The sequence below is a fragment of the Ambystoma mexicanum genome, chromosome 9 (assembly GCF_040938575.1).
Source record: "Ambystoma mexicanum isolate Mex_15411 chromosome 9, UKY_AmexF1_1, whole genome shotgun sequence".
In the NCBI taxonomy this organism is placed as follows: Eukaryota; Metazoa; Chordata; class Amphibia; order Caudata; family Ambystomatidae; genus Ambystoma; species Ambystoma mexicanum.
Genome location: NC_090931.1, coordinates 970,113,501 through 970,132,362, shown reverse-complemented (window position 1 = coordinate 970,132,362; position 18,862 = coordinate 970,113,501). Strand labels below are relative to the sequence as shown.

At 44.5% G+C, this 18,862-nt stretch overlaps 1 protein-coding gene across 4 annotated transcripts in view; it reads right to left on the bottom strand.

The window, feature by feature from the left end:
* Nucleotides 1–18,862, bottom strand: part of GAD1 (glutamate decarboxylase 1) — a 356,368-nt gene that overhangs the window by 62,614 nt on the left and 274,892 nt on the right. For all 4 annotated transcript variants that reach the window (XM_069616186.1, XM_069616187.1, XM_069616188.1 and 1 more), the window contains 3 exons: nt 6,469–6,547; nt 5,775–5,924; nt 2,855–2,962 (listed from right to left, as the gene is read on the bottom strand). In XM_069616186.1, the coding sequence (XP_069472287.1) occupies nt 2,855–2,962; nt 5,775–5,924; nt 6,469–6,547 (337 nt within the window). The remainder of the gene's footprint in view (nt 1–2,854; nt 2,963–5,774; nt 5,925–6,468; nt 6,548–18,862) is intronic.

Genomic DNA, 18,862 nt, shown 5'->3' with positions numbered 1-18,862 from the left:
TTGTTGGGTGGGAGTGGTTTTTACCGCTTTACAGGAGCTGGGAGGATTCTAGGAAATTAAAGACTACAAGAGATGAACACTGTGAGCTGCAGATCGAATGCATATCACGAGAGCTACATGTCCATCTGCAAGATGGCGGAAGAGCCTCATACAGGCTGGAGCTGGCCTTGCGGCAACTGCAGAGCTCATGAAATAAAACACATTCAAAAGGCCACCAATTATGATCAGGGAATAATGATGGGCAACAGATGCAGATGCTTTCAAGAAACCTTGACTAGACGGGGAAGGCAGAGCGGAAGGGTAGGTGTTTGTAGAAAGAGCAAAAGGGCACTGGGAGATGGCTGGAGGCCGGAGCGAGAGCAGGAGGCTGGTGGCTGGAGGAACAAGAGAGGATGGGATAAGAGGAGAAGGAGAACATCAGAAGGAGGCTTGAGGAAAGAGAGCAGTGCAGAGGAGGGGATGGAGAAAGAGACAGGAACTGAGAAAAGGAGAGCAAGAACAAAGGAAGTTGTACAGAAAAGAAAGAGGAGGGGAGAGGAGGAGAACATCCAAAGGACGTTGTACAGAAGAAACAGGAGCGTAAAGGAGGAGCAGTAGAACATCTGAGGATGGGGGAAAGAGAAAAGAGGGAAGTGCAGAGGGTGAACATCAGAAGGAGGCTGTAGAAAAGAGAGAGGTGGGAAGAGTAGGAGAAATGGAACATCAAATTCAAGTTGAAACGAGGGATGATCAAGCAAGCTGGTAGGAGCTGTTATTTAGGATGGAAAGGCGGTTGGAGAGTGGGGTGTGTCAGCCTGTCAGGTCCTGAGAAGCCTGGGAAATAGTGTCATGCGACAGTGGAAAACCCCAAAGCTACTGGAAAAAGCCTCGGAGTGGTGGAGGAACAAACAAGTGGCAGAGCATATAAAAAGCTGGCAGAGCATATAAAAAGCACAAGGAAAGGAAAGGAATGAGAGAGACTTTCCGAGGTAGAAGCATGTGGAGAGGTTTTGGGAGAGGAAAGTATGACTGCGCTGCTGCGCGGTGGTGCAAAACCTGAAGGCTGCGAGGTAGTGAGAGCCCTGGAGAGAGCTCATAGGAAGGCCCCCTGCTTGCTCAGGAGCCTGGATCTTTGCTAATGTTTGGCCCCACTCCACGTTGTTGTGCTACTCAGTTGGCTGACTCATGGAGCGAGACCAGAGTCTATGGGAATCCACCTCACCTATAATACTCAGGCTACTGCAGAGACTGACAACGGAGTCAGGAAATCCAGAAGAAATGTTCAAATAGAGACTCAGCGCAACGTGATGGGATCCTGAGATTCAAAAGACTTTAAGATAAAGGGCCATCGAATCTAACCAGAGAATGATTATCCTGGGACTGACTCCGGCTTTGGAACGTACTACACAGGAAACATTTTGTGCACCTGCAGAACTTTAAGTTTACCTGAAAACCTGTTTTCCTTTTGTGGGACACTTAACAGTTATTTACTGGTCTAGCCTTGAAGGATCAATGTCTACTTCATAACAGTGCATACACAGCACCCATAAACAGGAAAAGAAGGTAGTGAATGAGGCCAGCTCTGCTTGTGGCTGATATCTGGGTGTGATAAAAAAAAAAGTGCCGAATTAAAATGATAGCTGTTCATCTGCGCTGCTTTCTAGGAACGAACACTTAATGCAAATGGTCTGGACAATGTGCTAAATCTTTTGGATAAAAACACACAATGAAGAATAGAATGAATGAGATATAGTTTCGCTAGTGAAAATATTTTGTAGAAGATCACAAGGACGTGTTCTTTAAATCTCCTTGTAAGTGTGTTTTGATTCTTGTTACAACATTTCAAAAGTTTGGCGAACAGCCATAATTAAAGTAGGTTTCTGTTAGTTTGCCGCCTATGATTTGAAACTGTTTAAATACCTTTATCATTATTTATATTTTTAAACGAGCGTATTATAATTTGGAATTTTGTAGAGTACTAATGACTTAACGTGTGTCACCCTGTCAACATTCCATCCAGTTTCCATTTTCCTATTATTAGTACTCTGGTTTTATTTATTTCAGTTGTTTTATAAATAGTCAAAAGAAGCACACTGAGGATTACATCATTTAAAATTGTTAATCTTGATTGTATATATTCCTGCCTTCTACAAGCAAGTGATATGCCGCGGTTAAGTTATGCAGCATAATACATGAAAAGGAAAATGTTGAATTTCGGTTCAATGCCAAAACCGTTGTGATTAGAGTAAAGGTAAGATTTGCATCTGCCCGCCTTATTTTTGGACTCAACAAGCAAGAGAGCATCTCTCCACTCCACCACTGCTTCCGCTGGCTTCTGGGAGCTGGCTGAATTACCGGTGAAGTGTCTTTTACTGAAGTGTTTCCACGGCTTGGATCTGCCAAGCTCTGAATTTACCAGCCCACAGGAATGTTCTGGACAGTCAACTCTCATTTTCTTAAGAGACTGTGGGGTGAATCTAAACAAGGAGGGGCGAGGATTCTTTGACTAGGCACTGATCACGTGTAACACACTTCCTGGTCAGGTTTGCAGACTTACTAGCCCATCTCGGTTCTAGAAAGCCCCCATCCTCGCCTATTCTGTAAGCTCCCTACCATACTATATGGTTTTCTGACCTTACTCTGTCGAGACATGAGGCAACTGGATTTGCAGAGTGGGCCGTTATATTCAATTCAATTTTTATTATTATTATTATTTCAATTCAATTCAATTGGTTTGATTCAATCAAACCAAGAAAAGAAATCAGTGCAAAAAATCAGTGCATGACGAAGGCACATGGCAACTAATCAGTATCACATGCGTGCCATCTCTTCTCTCTAAGCACCATGTTTTCCTGTTAAAAATAAAGATACGTACCTCCCCAGGAAAGACCATCTCATATTCTTCTCTGTTGTTAATTTTGGAATACAAGTACTCGGAAAGTTCCAAACATTTGTTGATCTGATTCTCAAATCCCACTGTGCCCTGTTTGAACAGATAAAAAGGTAATTGATTTGTCTTACAATTGCTCTTTACCCTGCAACACAACTGTGCATTATATCTAAGCAGCAAATTCAGTGTAATTGAAAGGTGCATTGTCACAAGGGCAGGTTAAGTCAACTTTTTGTCCAATATTTAATCTCCCTTCCCTTGAAGATGGCATCTAAGTACAAATGTTATAGGCAACTGTGGTTCCAGGTTGCCTTGAGGACTTGCATTAAAAAAACATACAATGACACAAAACAATATATGCACTAAAAATAAAATAACATGTTCTATAGTTACTAAGGCAATTAAAACATTGAATGTGACTAAAGACACAATGGCCCTCATTACGATACTAGCGCTAAACCATGGCGCGATTAGCACCATGGTTGGTGCCGGTATCGTAAAGAGTCCGCCAATGTTCAATGGGGAATTACCACCCCATTCCAAGGTTGGCGGGCGGTAATTCCCCATTGAACATTGGCCCTTCCCCATTCCCATTTTTTCCCCATAGGGCTCAATGGGACTGGGGAAGGCGCTAAGTACGGTACAGCAAATTGCGTTACCGTACTTAGCACCAAGGTCCCTTTGCGGGTCCCTACTTTAACGACTGGTCTAGACCAGCCGTTCAGGTCGGGTCCCGCAAAGGGACCTCGTAGTAAGGCGCTAATGGGTTAACGGCGCCGCAGCCTTTTACGGCGCCGTTAAGCCATTAGCGCCAGAGTCGTAATGAGGCCCAATAACTGTAAAACATGGAAGGGCCTCTTGGAAGCTGCCATTGAATGATTAATAATCATTGGGGTTCCTATATAGTCCTCCACAGCGAATTCCTCTTGTTTCTAAGTGCTTCGATAAAAGGTGCTATTTTTGTAATGATATTCAGAATTTCGTGAAGGGCTGAGCCTGCCCTGCTGCGGGATTTAACTGTACCAAGTGCAGGCTGTCCCGGTGTCTCAGATGAGCACTTGTGAGCTACCCACCTAGGCTTGAAGGTTAGGGGAGTAAAGGCATGTTTTTTCCATTGACATCCTGGAAAGATTGTCCCGGTGTCTCAGATGAGCACTTGTGAGCTACCCACCTAGGCTTGAAGGTTAGGGGAGTAAAGGCATGTTTTTTTCCATTGACATCCTGGAAAGATTATTAGGGCATAATGGAGGCCACACTTGGAAAAGTACTGAGTGCGCGAGGGTTGTGTGTGCCTTCTCATCTATCTCCTGCCCCTTCGCAGAGCTCTCTGTTGGTCTAGGATGCTTCGTCATAGCACAGATATGCTCCTGCCTCCTGATCAAATCTCCAAACTACAACGCAGTGCACAGGATATCCATGCATGTGATCTTTCTCTCTCACATTCACATCCTAGCTCAAATATTTAAGCTAGTCTGATGTCGTATAGTCTTGAATCGTCACAGATATCTGGGTCTTTCCCACACAATTCCTCCACAAACTTCTCAGACATCTATGATGGCTTTTGGTGGATGCTCCGAAAACGCTTAATTTGTCTCCCTAGATTGGGTTTTCCTTACATATTTCCCCAACCTAACCGCTTGGATTGGATTTTTTTCTTCTTCAGATCACCTGTGTGATTCAGCACATTTTTTTTTCCAAATCCTTACGAGTTTAGCTTGAAATGTGACATTGATCCTTACACATGTCGTGGGTCAATGTTTACAGTTTATTTAAAGAAGAAAATGACTAAGAACATTTAAATCTTGGAAAATGTGCACAGGATCGGGGACGTTTTCCTTGAGCATTCTTATTCTGTGAATTTGGGAAGAGGCAAAAGTACTGTAAATCGCTTACCATGTTTTCCACGCGCATCCACATATTCTCTCAACTATCTGAATCTAGCTCTAGCATGCCCACATACTGGTGGATTTCCCGTGGATGCGCTGACACACCACACCAGGATCCGATTACCAGCCAATCCTGAAGCTCCTGCAAACAGGGGGAATGCCATGATTGTGCAGGATTCCCTGGAACACCCGGTTGCACATCATACCTGCTGGCGGCCCATTTTTGGCTTCTGAGGTGAGATGGAGGAGCTCCCCATCTTTCCCCATGAGTGGGGTGAGCCACAGTGGAGTAGGTGTTCCAGCCCTATCTGACATGACTCATTTGAAAGAATCCAAAGAGTAGTTGGGTATCATTGCCCAAACTGGTAGTACAATGCGTTCAAGTTTGAATCCTGCAATACATATACGATATCCTACAGGGTCAATGGACATTGAAAGAATAATAATCATTATTGATTTTTCCCTTTAAGAGCTGTGGCATTCGCGTGAAATGTCTTGGCTTATAAACTGTACAGAAGACCAGCAACGTACTTCAAGCAATTGCAATAGAGCTTCTGAAATTGTCTTCATATGTGTATTGTTTAAAATGTTGTACATCATTGACACATATAAGTTCTGTAGTTAATGTACAATATTGTAGAATTTGTTAAAACGGTAGAATAAAAGCAAGCATATTTTTCGAAGCTGATGGAACGAATTACATTAAAGATTCATCAGAAATAGTTAAGGACCTGGACTAGAAACCAAAGGATGCGCCAGAAAAGAGGTCCACAAGACCATACAAGATGACCGGATAGAATGTTGCTGTGATTGAGTTTTGACAGGATGTGCTGTATGTTTTTCACTTGAGTGTGGTAAAATGCAAGCTACACTCCTGGTTTTACAAAGTGGCATTGATAAGCAACATGAAGATTGGAACATACAACTGCACATTCATGCGCGTAATGATCCCGTGTAATGTTCCCTACAAAAGAAGTCCTGAGAAATGTTGCTCTCGCGCCACTTTCTCGTTGCTTTACCTTAGCTTTCCACATCAGCCAGAACTTGAAAATGTCTACATGGCGGCCACACTGTATCGCTTTGTCTCCGGTGTCGTACGATATGTCATATTGCTTGTCTTGCTGGAAGAGGTATCCGGCACACATCTGGTTGCACCCTTGAAGGACACCCTGTTGGGAAACAAATGCATATGCCTTAGAAGTTCACTTCCTGTGGTGGCAGGTGAGCATCACCAGGAAAGCGAGATGGCTCCATTCGAGGGCATACTCAACATTACTCATGTTTCACATCACATGTTTGTGTAGACATCTCAGTGGCATCTTTCAGTCATTCACAGACATTTGACAATTCCCATGATGTTTAGAAGGTAATTGCATCCATATGATGTGTACTCTTCAATATTACGGTTTATCGAGATACTGTATGAGCAAGTTCTATCCACACCCGCTAACACTGACACACATATAGGTAGAGAGATCCCCCACACATGCACATAGGTAGATCACGACAGAGCAAAGGCCAGACATTATCTATGCGTTGAATTGATCAATGTTGCTAATTGAATGGCAAGGATAGCAGTTTCCTGTCACAAATACACGACAATGTGAATCGGTTCAAATGATAACTGAATATTCATTTGTCTACACGCGGCATGGCGCGGCCTGTGATAGCATGGAAAAGCATTCCTCGCTCAGTGAGGAGCTAGACCCTTACCTTTTCTCTGATGAGAATCGCAGAACACTGTAGCAAGACCCCCATCATCTTGTGCGGATTCCAGGTGACAGAATTGGCTCTGAAGGAAAAAGACACGGCTGGTTTGAGCAAAGGCAACACGCCGTTCATTCACAGGCGTCTCACTCTGCCAATCAGCAGCGAGGGATGGTTTTGCATACAGTTTACACATTGTTTATAACACACGATAGAATGGAAAAATAACTAAATGTGTTGAAAGGGTCTCAAGCAGATTTGACGGTTAATGTCGTGATGACGCATACTTCAAACAGACAATCGTACTCACGGTTGGCCCTTTATCAAAAACACTTATTTGGGAGAACACCTGGTTTGGGTTATGCAACGTTTAATTATGCAAAAACCAAATATGTACTTATATCGAGGCAATAAACCTTAGCCAGGTGGACTGTGCCAGCTAGTAACAGTCATGACAAAGTGCTCAAGGCCCTTTCCAGCAGCTGCAGTCAGTCTGCCAGTGGTTACCAACATTAGCACCCCAGGCTAACATCTTGGGTGCTAAGGGCATATTTTTTCAAAGTAGAAAATGGGCCCTGGCACCTTGACGACCCATTTTGCCCTCAAAACAAAAATAAAATGACTTCCAACATGGAATCCATGGAAATAAAAGCCAGCATATAAGCAGATCCAGTTTTGTTTTAAATCCAGGTGGGGGATGTGAGAAGTGGGGGCTCCAGGAGGTAGTGGGAAGCGGTGGGTCTGCACGTGCAGGAGCATCCTCTATATCTGGCCAGCTTGTCTAAGAATTAACCAACAGCCGAAGCCGAGCAAGAGCCGGGGGCGGGTTTTAGTGTCATGAAGGAGTCGAGTAGCCAGGCCTCGGAGAGAAAGACTGGCCAATACCTTATTCTGCTATCAGGTTCCTTCAAGTTGGCGACATATCGGAACCTATTTCCAAGTCCAAAAAGCAAGAAGAAGATACCAGCATGCGGCAATGAGGGGCTTCAAGTGAATAGGCCACAAAGAGGAGCCAATGAGTAACTTAGCGGAATCCATGCAAAGGGACCCACGCAGCTGCTGCATGAGTCCTCTTTCTGCGGCATGCCTCTAGACACTCACTGATGCCGCCCTAGGTGGTGGAGGGAGCCCAGGTACCACATAGGTTATAGCAAGGGTTTATAGCTCTTGGACGTTCTCGAAGATGTGAATCGTGATACAGAGGGGGAGGATCCATCACAGGTGTGCCTGCCAGGATCATTCCCGCCATAAGCGATGAAGTTCCCGGGAGTAATGCAGATCTTCATCGCTCACCTTGACTTAATGAATGCCATGCATGCTGAATTGGTTACATCCCATTACATTGGTACTAAGGTATCTATAAGTGAAAGAAATGAATAGATTAAAATGGGCTATGGAACTAAGAAAAGGCTTTTCTCTGTTTTGTTTTCAAAAAGGAAACAATAATTTGGAAATTATGTCTTTACACGGATGCAAAGACTTACCAATAGCCAAAGCCCTTTTGCACAGATACAGAATAGTAATATTATTGTAGGAGGTGTGCATTTCGTGCATATACAGTGTACACATCGCAAAAGGGGCAATGCATACAAGAACATCCAAGGGCTATAAGCACGCGGTCAGAGACCTGTGCATAAGAAGAGAAGCTGCCTGGCAAGAAATACTTTTTTCAGAAGACTACACACTTAAAGGGTTCTCATTTTGAGCAATCCTTCCGTGTTCGTTTATTATAGTCGAGTATGAAAAAGAGTCTACACCAGTGAAGGATTTCTTGAGATTAAAGTAGGGTGTTTTGCATATTCCACCAGTGGATTCAATGATTATGTTCCTAGGGTTCGTCTTCAATTCAACTGTGATTTGTCACTGTTCTGTGGCAATGCCAAGGGATTAAAATACCTCTGAATATTCCTATCCACTGCCCACAAGAGGTCAAGAGCAGAACCCAGGCGAATACAGGCCGACGATGGTGCCAACTCAGAAGATTCTATAAGAAAAAGACTCCGGGCCCAGTGGCGCTTCTCGAGGGCCAGTTCAGGGGATGATGTAGAAACTAGCACTTCTGCTCTCAACAATAGAGACCAGTCTAGAGACATGGAGGGGAGAAGAGAGACCTTAGTTCATTTCGATGATACTGTCGACCAAAGACTCAGGGCCCCATCACAAGTTAATTGGTATCCCGACCGCCGGATTACGGGTTGGGTGGTAAACGTTATTCCCCATTGGATCTGTTGGACCCAATGGGGAATTTCCAGCACGATTACTTCTGGCGGTATAGCCGCGCGGTAATTGCACCAAAATCCAGCAGTTATTCAGCGTGTTTACCCCCAGCTGTAAGCTGGGGGTAAACATGCCATACTCATGATTGGGTGGACCCTTCAATTTGCCAGTATCCCAGTTACCACTGCATTTAAGGGCTACCACTCCAACTCGTGATGAGGCCATCAATGTTAGAAATACATGTCCTTTTTTCGACCAACGTGGGAGAGAACGAGGTCGCAGCAGAGGACAGGACCACAACTCCCAGAAAATCACTAGGAGCAGAGGGAACGGCAGATTTCCCCAGCGGAATTACTAGTCATAAACCTGTCCGACCACGTTCTCACTGCACACGAGACCAAGGTACTGCAGAAAGGACTCTGTTTTGTGTCAGCAGCAAAATATGACTCATTTATCACCCATATTGAGGTGGCACAACTAGTGCGAAAAGTGAGATTAAAACATTTCGGTAACCTAGACTTTGAAGAAAGATCTTCACAGACACATGGCATTACAGGGTTACACCCTAAGTCTACCTTCTACCCCACCAATGTCACACCAGAATCCATAACCTTTGAGAAGGCATTAATGAAGAAAATAGATTAAATAGAACAGAACAATCATTGTGATTTTCAGAATCTATCCAGATTGGAAAGGAAGGCACTCAATGACCTCAAGAATCACTGCAAAGTGGTCATTAGACCAGCAGACAAGGGGGCCTAAATTGTGCTAATGAATAAAACAGCATATGAAGAAATGGTTACCACACTTTTGAGTAACAACCTACATTACCAATATATGCCACGTGATCTGACTGAGAATCTCAGGCTCAGCATTGCCACACTTGTGGAAGAAGCAGCCAGTGAAGGGCACATAAGTAAAAAAGAGGCAGATTTTTTTTGTACCCACATTCTCCTTGCACGCCTGCATTCTACGCCTTACCTAAAATCCAGAAAGGCACTCTCCAACCACCAGGGTGACCAATCGTGACAGGCCTCAATTCGATTCTAGAACCCCTTTTTCAACTCATTGGGCCTCATTACGACCATGGAGGTAGCGATGCCACTATTTGTGGCATGGCTACCCCCATAACGGGTACCGGGTCCGGGTTCCCTGAATGGGGAAATACCGGGCCATTGCGACCTTGGAGGGCCTGGTATTTCCCCATTCAGGGAACTCGGACCCGGTACATCCCGATTCCAATTTGAGTCCCCATAGGGCTCAATGGGAATGGGGAGAATGCAAACAACGGGCCCGTTAATGACAGGCCCATTGTTTGCATCCTGGTCTGCTTGCGGAACCCGCTAAGGACGCCTGGTTTTACCAGTCGTCCTTAGCAGGTCACGTGAAGAGACCTTGTAATGAGGCGGTAGGGGGTTAACAGGGCCGGCAGCTCTACCGGCCCCGTTAACCCCTACCGCCTAACGTGTAATGAGGCCCATTGACTACTTTTTACAACCAGCGAAGTCCTATGTGAAAGATACAATAGCAGTCCTCAATTTACTTAAAGACGTACACTTCGAACCAAACAAACAAGTACTGGTCACTTTGGATATAGAGTCACACTATACCTCCATCCCTCAGATAGAGACTCTGTTGGTGATGGTCAAGATTTTGGAAGAGCAACCACCACCACTGGCGTTTTGCATCTTTTTTTGATGCAACTAGCTGAAATTGCCCTAACAAAAAACGTTTTCCTCTACCAAAACTAATTTCATGAGCAGACATCAGGAACTGTAATGGGAGCTACTTTTGCACCCTCGCTGGCCAATCTATATGTGGCAGAATTTGAAAAACCCACATCTATGCCAATAAGCGGTGTTACGCTCACCTGGTATCCACGGGGACGCCACCCAGCCAGTTGGTCAGCGATGCCCTTCTCAATGGTTCCCTGGTGTGGTTCTCGGTGTTGATGGGATTCCGCCTGGAAATGAAGACTATGTTAGGACTGGATGACCAAGGTAAGTTTTTTCCCACCTCCTTTCTGATTGCAGCCCCTCCGGGTTCTCTTCTCACCTGGTTGTCGGAATTGTTGGGCTCTCCGTCCTGCTCTCTGGGCAGGAGCGCGTTGTCTATGGTGGGCGAGCGCTGTCTAGTTACTTCACTGACTGCAGCCCTAGTAATGTCTTTCAGGTAGGTCTTATTGCGAGTTTATGAAGTTGTTATTCTTGTATGCCTTTTCACTGTTCTAAAATGTCTCTTTTTATCTCCCTTAGGTGCGCGCAGTGTCCACTTGGAGAACTGGGTAGGCTGGTTCTTGCCCGTAAACGATGGCGCACCAAAGCGCTATGATGCTGTAAGGAAGCGCTTTGCGCAGCACAGCGATGTCCTGTCTTCACTGACCTGTGCTTTTCTCTTTTTCGTAGGTCGTGGTGTGCTCCCAGCGTGGATGGAGTTCCGGAGCTTTGCCGGTCGAAAATCAGCCAGCCAGGTAAATCTCTAAGCGCTTCGTGGTTGTAATGTCTCTTCTACCTTCTTTAATAATGTCTTTCTCCCTTTTTCAGGTCCTTCGATCCTGGCAGCAAACTCTTCAAACGGAGATGCCCAGGAGCTGCGAGCAGTGAAGGATGGAGATTACAGGTAAGATTCTGCTGCTAACGATGTTCTTTGTTTTTTCTGCAGGTCCGGAATTTGTCAGGCTCGTGAGAAAGCTGGACACAGTGAGCGTCACGTTGCTAGTAGCAAAGTAACGCAAAGCGTGTTGTCTTGTTCGGGTGTGGTTTAAATAGCCACTGCAAAGTAGTCCAGGTAAAGTAGTCCCTAGGCTACCACACCCAAAACTCTATACCGCATAGCTTGGTTCTAGGAATCAAGCTATGTGGATGCCTCCATGTTGACTGAAAGCCCTAAAAAGTAGTTCCACAAGCAGATGTCTATCTTTGCTTATGAGCCTGGCACCAAAGCCGCCAGTACTGGCCCCAAGAGGGCCTGAGAAGTGGATGCCAGGCCTTATAAGCGATCCGAGTACTGATTCCACCTGGCCAATGGGCTTGCCAGTGGGGATTTGGCTGCGGGTCGTGACAGCGGTTTCAAGATCAAATTACCGGCTGGCACAGATACATAGATGACGTCCTCCTAATTTATTCAGGTGAACAGACACATTTAGAGGCATTGATCACCTGGTTAAACAGTAGAAATAGATACCTAAAATGTACCTACACTAGTAGCAATGAGGAGGTATACTTCCCCGATTTGAAAATAAATCATGGCAAAAGACAGACAACTATGCACTACAGTATTTAGAAAACCAACAGACAGGAATTATCTGCTTCAATTTGATAACTTTCCCCCTAAAACAACAGTCAAATGAACCTTTCGGCCAATATTTGAGGTTTCAAAGGAACTGTTTGGATATCACTGAATACGACGCACAAGCTAACAACCTCACTAATAGAATGCAAGCCAGAGGATACCCAACAAGACTCTTGAAACACGCTAAGAAAGGAGCACGTAACATCCCCGAGATACTACACTACAGCAAAATATTAGTCCTACTCAGGAAAACCGTATCACTGCAGTCCTGAACTACTCCTCACAGCTGAATAAAGTGAAGAAGGAGATACTAAAACTCTGGCCAATCCTAAAGGTGGGTTCTGTGCCATTACTGCTGCCACATTTTGCCATAAAACGTAGAGAAAACATGAGTCACACTAGTGAAGTCCTACCACCCGGACCCTAGTCCAGGTATAGAACCAAAACTATGGAACTCTACTTGTCCGGTTGGTCACTCACCATGTGGCCAATGTTTGGTATGTCCACAAACATCCAGATCCACTACATTGGACCTGGGCTTAAAAACACCATGGAAGCAACAAGCGTTCACCAACTGTAATACAAGCCATGTGATATACCTGATCACATGCCCATGTAACCTTCAATATATATTGGGATGGCAGCCAGGCCCATCAAGAAGCAAATTCAGGAACACTAATCCTGTATACATACTGAGAGATTGAATGCACCACTAGTAGAACATTTCCTACGAAAAGGGCACAAGGAGGACAATCTGACATGGACTATTGCAGAAAAGGTAATAGTCCCACTGAGAGGTGATATATGTGCCCTGTTACTCAAAAGGCAACATCATTGGATATTCTGGCTCCAAACCGATCACTGTGGTCTAAATGAACCTATCAACTGGCAACCCTTGATCACCCTTTATTGGTCCTGCAAGCCACCACAGGGAAATTAGTTAGCACAACCAGTGCACTGAAATGCCCATCTATAGATATCATTTATCTATCTATCTATCTATCTATCTATCTATCTATCTATCTATCTATCTATCTATCTATCTATCTATCTAGATTATCTATCTATACACACATATATATATATGAGCACAATATATATATATACACATATATATACACATACACACATATATATATATGAGCACAAATCAGTTCCATCTAAGGTTACCTTGTTACTCTGTACGGATCCCATACCTTTGATAGTAGCGAGGATTAATACAACAGACTAGTGGATACTCACCTTCAACATCCTACCCTAGTAACATCTTGTATAACAACCATAAGGTATCATTTTCATTGTTGCAGAAGAGGCATGAGAAAGGAAAACCTTTTCTTAAGAGGGGAATATGTTTCATAATCAAGATTAAAACTCAAAACCTCAAATCACACATTGCATTGTATCTTTAAAATTATTATCAGCATTAATTTGGGGTATTTCCAAGTAAATACCCGAAATAAAGTATTCCACCCCCAACCTACTTCTGCAGGAGTCTGTCCTGATCCATTCTGGTTTCACCATCACCGTCTTGTGGCCAATGCTGGATTTGACTTTTATGGACTTCATTGATTCACGGTGCGTCACCCTTTCTCAACTCTCATGCTGGACTTCCTTTGCATCTTGTACTCATGGTGGCCCTTAATCATGCTGTTCGCATCTTCATCTTGTATCCTGCCTTGCAACATTATGTGTTACTACTGACTTCTGCAATTGTATTCGCTCTCCCCTCTTGCTTCTCCACTCTTTTTGACTGCTTACTTTCTGTTCTCTCCTCCTCTCCCTTTCTCCTATTTCCTATCTCCTCCCCTCCTCCCCCTACTTTTTTCTATGCACTTACTCAATCAGAATTGTCCCTGGACCTAGTATGATAGCAACCTCGACTATCTCCTCCTCCCACCCCTTAATCCCCCCCCACAGCACTATCTGAAATGTCATCATGACTAGTACAATAGTCGCTTGCTTTGTTCCTCCCCTCCCTTTCTGCACCCCTCTCCCTCACCTTTTGTTTTTCTCCGGCTCTACCAGAAATGTCGTCAGGCATAGTAGGGTAGTCGCCTGTCTGTTTCCATTTCCATTCCACTCTCCACCTCCCTTCCTTATCAATGTCTTAGCTCTTGCGCTATCTGAAATGTCATCAGGCCGAGTACAATAGTTAATTTCACATCCTTACTGTTCATGGCCTGTAAGAATGTCATTGTCTTTTCCGTTGTTCCCTCCCTTGCCTTGAAGTGCTTTGAAACACATTGGGCCTCATTACAACGAGTGCGGACCCGTAATGAATGGTGCCGGTAAAGGGACCAGCACCGTTCATTACGGGCCGCCTCATTATGAGGTCTGCAGCCGGTCCCGCTCAGGACGCCTGGCCAGACCAGGCGTACTTAGCGGGACCCACTAGCATACCAGAATGCTAGCAACGGACCCGTCATTAACGGGCCTGTTGTTAGCATCCTCCCCATTCCCATTGAGCCCTATCGGGGCTCAAATGGGAATGAGGATGTACCGGGTCCGGGTCCCGAGAATGGGAATTACTGGGCCTGCCAAAGTCGGCATGACCCGGTAATTCCCTATTCCTGGAACCCAGACCCGGTACCCTGTATGGGGTTAGCCATGCCGCTAAAAGCAGCATGGCTACCTCCATACTCATAATTAGGCCCTTTGTGTATAGGCGCTATATAAATAAACTATCATATCATATCATAAATGTAGCTGCTAGATGATACACGCGCATTGAGCCCATTCTAAGATGGCGCCCGGAAACTATGTGATGTGCAAAACGCATTGCCCATAGCAACAGGAACTGAACATGCGCATTTAAGTGCGCCGGTCGCACACAGAGAGGTTTCACAAGACGCATATCGAAACGGAGTACAGCAGATTTCATGTCAATGCAGACACGGTTAAGCAATATTTTTGCGCTTTCAGTTTTGCTGCATTATACTGCATAGTTTCACTGATTGAGTCTGCATGAGAGTAGCTGTACCCGATACAGCCACATTGAGCAATACGGGTGACGAACTACATACTTTAAAGGTGCACTGCAATACGAACAACAAGAAAAGAGTTCATTCATGTCACCAGCACATACTCCTGAGTAGCTTTGTAAAAAAAACAGTTAGGAAAACCCTGCACAGTCTTAACCGGGGCATATTAGCCACTACCCTGTTTCAGCACTTTTTGACTAGAAAATTCGTAAATAACGGAAGACATAACAATAACAGATTTCCATGATCCAGGGACCCCTGTATCCATCAAGAGTGTACTAGCATGTATCAATAGGCATTCACAGATCTAGTATGGTAATGTCACAATCCTCTTTTCCCCTTCCTTCCACTCTCCGACAGGAAATACAGAGTGTGAACCATTCTGCGCCTTCTTTTTGAGCCACCTTCACATTCAAGTTAGACAATTGACCTTTGAATATTTTTGCTCACAAATGTGTGTATGTTCCACAATTTACTTAATAAGCAATTAATGAAAAGATTTAGTTTAGCGATCATATCAGTGACACTGTCCCCTTCTAATTTCTGCAGGGGTAGGTTGAATGTCTCCATAAGCAAACGAAAGGTGAGATCGTTTCAATTGACTATTGCCTGTTGGATACGGCTAAATGCGACCCATATATAGAATCATACCGGGAAGCAGACGATTGCTATACTCCTTGATTGAAGACAGCCCTGAGGAAGGTGGCAAGAATGAGACAATCCATTCAAAGCGGTCAACAAACATGGAAAGGCAGCAGGGATTTTTGACAGCGGGGAAAATCCTTGCTGCGATTCCCGGATCAAATTAGGGGCAGTTTAGGTAATCAGAACATATAGACCCCTGACACCAGTCTGCAAAGTAGCTCCTCAGCTACCTACAGAAGGTTATGTGCTTTTTTTTAAAACAGGGAACTGTTCACAAACAGTATCGGCCAATGAAGTAATAGTTGCCACAATATTGTCTGCACACTACCCTATGCAGTCTTTTTACCTTTTAATAATTTTACATTAGCAAGGTCCTGCGCTGGTGTTTCTGTCCTGTATAAAGACATTCATTTAGCAAACAATTGAATCAATAACTGGATTGATGCTGAAAAAACACAAACAGAATTAGAATATCGAAGTTTCTGATTTCTTACTCTATCCACTTTTAGAAAAGCGACACGTCAGTGCTGGCTAGGGGTAGGTCCCCAGATAGGTAGGGATAGATAGAAACTTCTCTATCCTCTGTTTCCCATTGTCCTAATAAGTCACTTAAGATCTATGGTCGAGATCTACCTGACACTCAGCCTCTAATCCATTAATCTAGTTTTCCCTCAAGAGATAGGACAGCATCCAACTAGCTAAGTCTGCCCCCCCTTTCTTTTAGGAGACAGTTCAAAATATTCAGGGGCATAATACAGCTACACTAAATTAAGTAATCGCTAGGGTACGTTGCCCCACATCCCATGTTTGTGTTAAAAAATATGTCCTGGGCACAACCCTTTCTCAAAAAACTGTTTAGCAACTTTACCCCTCCTGCGTTTATCCAAGAGCAGAACCCAACAAAACAAAATTTTCTGGCATTACACACATTACGCACAATCTTGTCTTCATCTAGCATTGTCTAAATTATGTCACAGATAGGATCAACAACTTGGAAGATGTCTTAAAAACACGTTAATAAATGGAGCAGGAAGCTTCTACAATAAGAACATTTATAGAAGATCTGGCTAAAAAGAACCATAGAATATGGCATATTTAATAAAATTCAAAGGGTAATCAAAGTCACCAAAAAGAGAAAGATCCTGCAGGGTTTCTAATGGAAATATCTGAAGTCTCCTCCCCATTGAAGCTATAGGGACATTGTCTACCTGCTTTGATTACGTCAATTTAAAGATATCTAAAAACAGTGAATTTCTTTAGCCCTTTATCCTGAAATAGGGACAAGTGCTGAAGTACCTACATGTGCGCAAGAACAAGGGTATAACTGATGCGTTGGATTCTTGTTATACAAACGAAACACACAGCTATGAAGGTCAAATGTCAGCAGACTAATTGGACATCTTTTGAAATCACAATCTATATTTTCATCAGTATTTACATCCGAGCATAGCATATCTGACATCCAATTTTTCATTAATGACAACCTACATTCCAAAGTGACACCAGACTCAGGATACCCGTCTTGTAAACGTTTGAAGGGGAGGATCATTCAGTCAGTGAGGCATTGCAAGCCATTTATTATTCAGGTGTAACTGCCTCAGAATGGGCAGTCAAGGGGTTTTTGGGTAGAGCTTGACAGACAAGGTGAAGACATCTGACTTGCAGTGGGGGTTGTCCCCCATTACATGGAATGGAACAATCACAGTACCACATGACAGGCCAGTCCTACGATCCAGGACCTTCCATGCACCCAGCATACAGTCAGGGCAGACCAGTCCAGAAGGGCATGACCCTCCTCAAAACCCAACTGGGATCAGGCAGGGCAGTGATAAGGCACCCTGTCCCAAACTCACAGAGTCTGACACTCTTTAAGAAGACCCCAAATCTAGAAACAGAAACATATTCTTGTCCTTTTGACTGCAGTCATTTCTCCTGGAATTAGTAGCAAGGGTTATAATATTTTTAACAGTGAGCCTGTGACATCAGGCTAGCAATTGCACAGTTCAAAAGGGATGCGCAAGGAGGAAGAGAGTTATGCAGATCCTTTATAATTGTTCTTTTATACACGCTTAATACCGAAGACCAGTTTCTAAGCGGGAGACCAGACATCAAACCTTTGTTGCTATGCATTGTTTTGCTTCCAAGACAAACGTGTTGCCCCTGAACTATCCTCCCGGCTAATACAATGTTGCAAGTTCACAGCTTCCGGACAATGGAATGTTTCATGCAAGAAAAGTTTTCAAAGTGTTGTCTCCCAGTTGAATGTTCTCTCTTGGAGTAAGAATACTGCGTACACACACCCAAACATACACATGCACACACATATACACACATGCACACACAGACACAAACCCACAAACACTTCCCTTCCAAATGAAGAGTTTAAACACCATACCCAGTGTTTCCCAGCTTTCAATTCACACACTAGAGTGACAGAAGACCTAGGGCCTCATTAGAAGTATGACAGTAGCCTTGCTGGTAAAACTGGCAGGCTGCCGCCAAACTTCCGAATATTTCCGGCGCCCGCGAATGATCAATTACTGGGTCATTACGGCCCTGCCGGATCTGGTAATTGCCCATTTACAGGCACTGGAAAAAAGATGCTCCCCATTCCCATTCGTCCCCATAGGGCTGAATGGGAATGGGGAGGTCGGATGCACCAGCACTGTTTATATCGGTGCCGGTGCATCCGACATGCTGTGCTCGCGGGTGCCGCACTGCCCGCCAAGTCCGACCTGCTGGGCAGAAAGGCACCCGTGAGCACAACTCGTAGTTTGCCGGTCCGGGAACTACGTACCGGCAAGCTTACCGTTACCTTAGTTCCCAGACCGGCAAACTTGTAATGAGGTCCCTAGACTTCAGAAAGATAGCACCAGCGAACCTCTGTGAGCATAAAGAACATTCTAAGATGGTTGATAGGCCAGTTATAGACTTGGTCCAGTCCCCTAAGGCCAGCTGTACTCCTAAACAGCAACCAATCCCAGCACGGCCGCAGAGGCACAGACCCATACTTAGAGCCCCACCAAGGAGGATGAAAGAAAGCATAAAACCCAGAGGCTGCAGTCTGCCAGTGAGTGTTTGGGTAGCAGGAGGCTCGAGTATAGCTGTGGCTGGAGACTGGAGAGAATTGAGCAGGGATGAAGCTGGGAAGATGGAGGAAACAAGAAAAGTGGCAGCATTGGAGAGCAGAAGGTGGTGGTGAATATCCAGAGAAGGAAAGAGGAGGTGGTAACATCCAAAGGCGAGATAGTGCAGGAGAAAGTGGT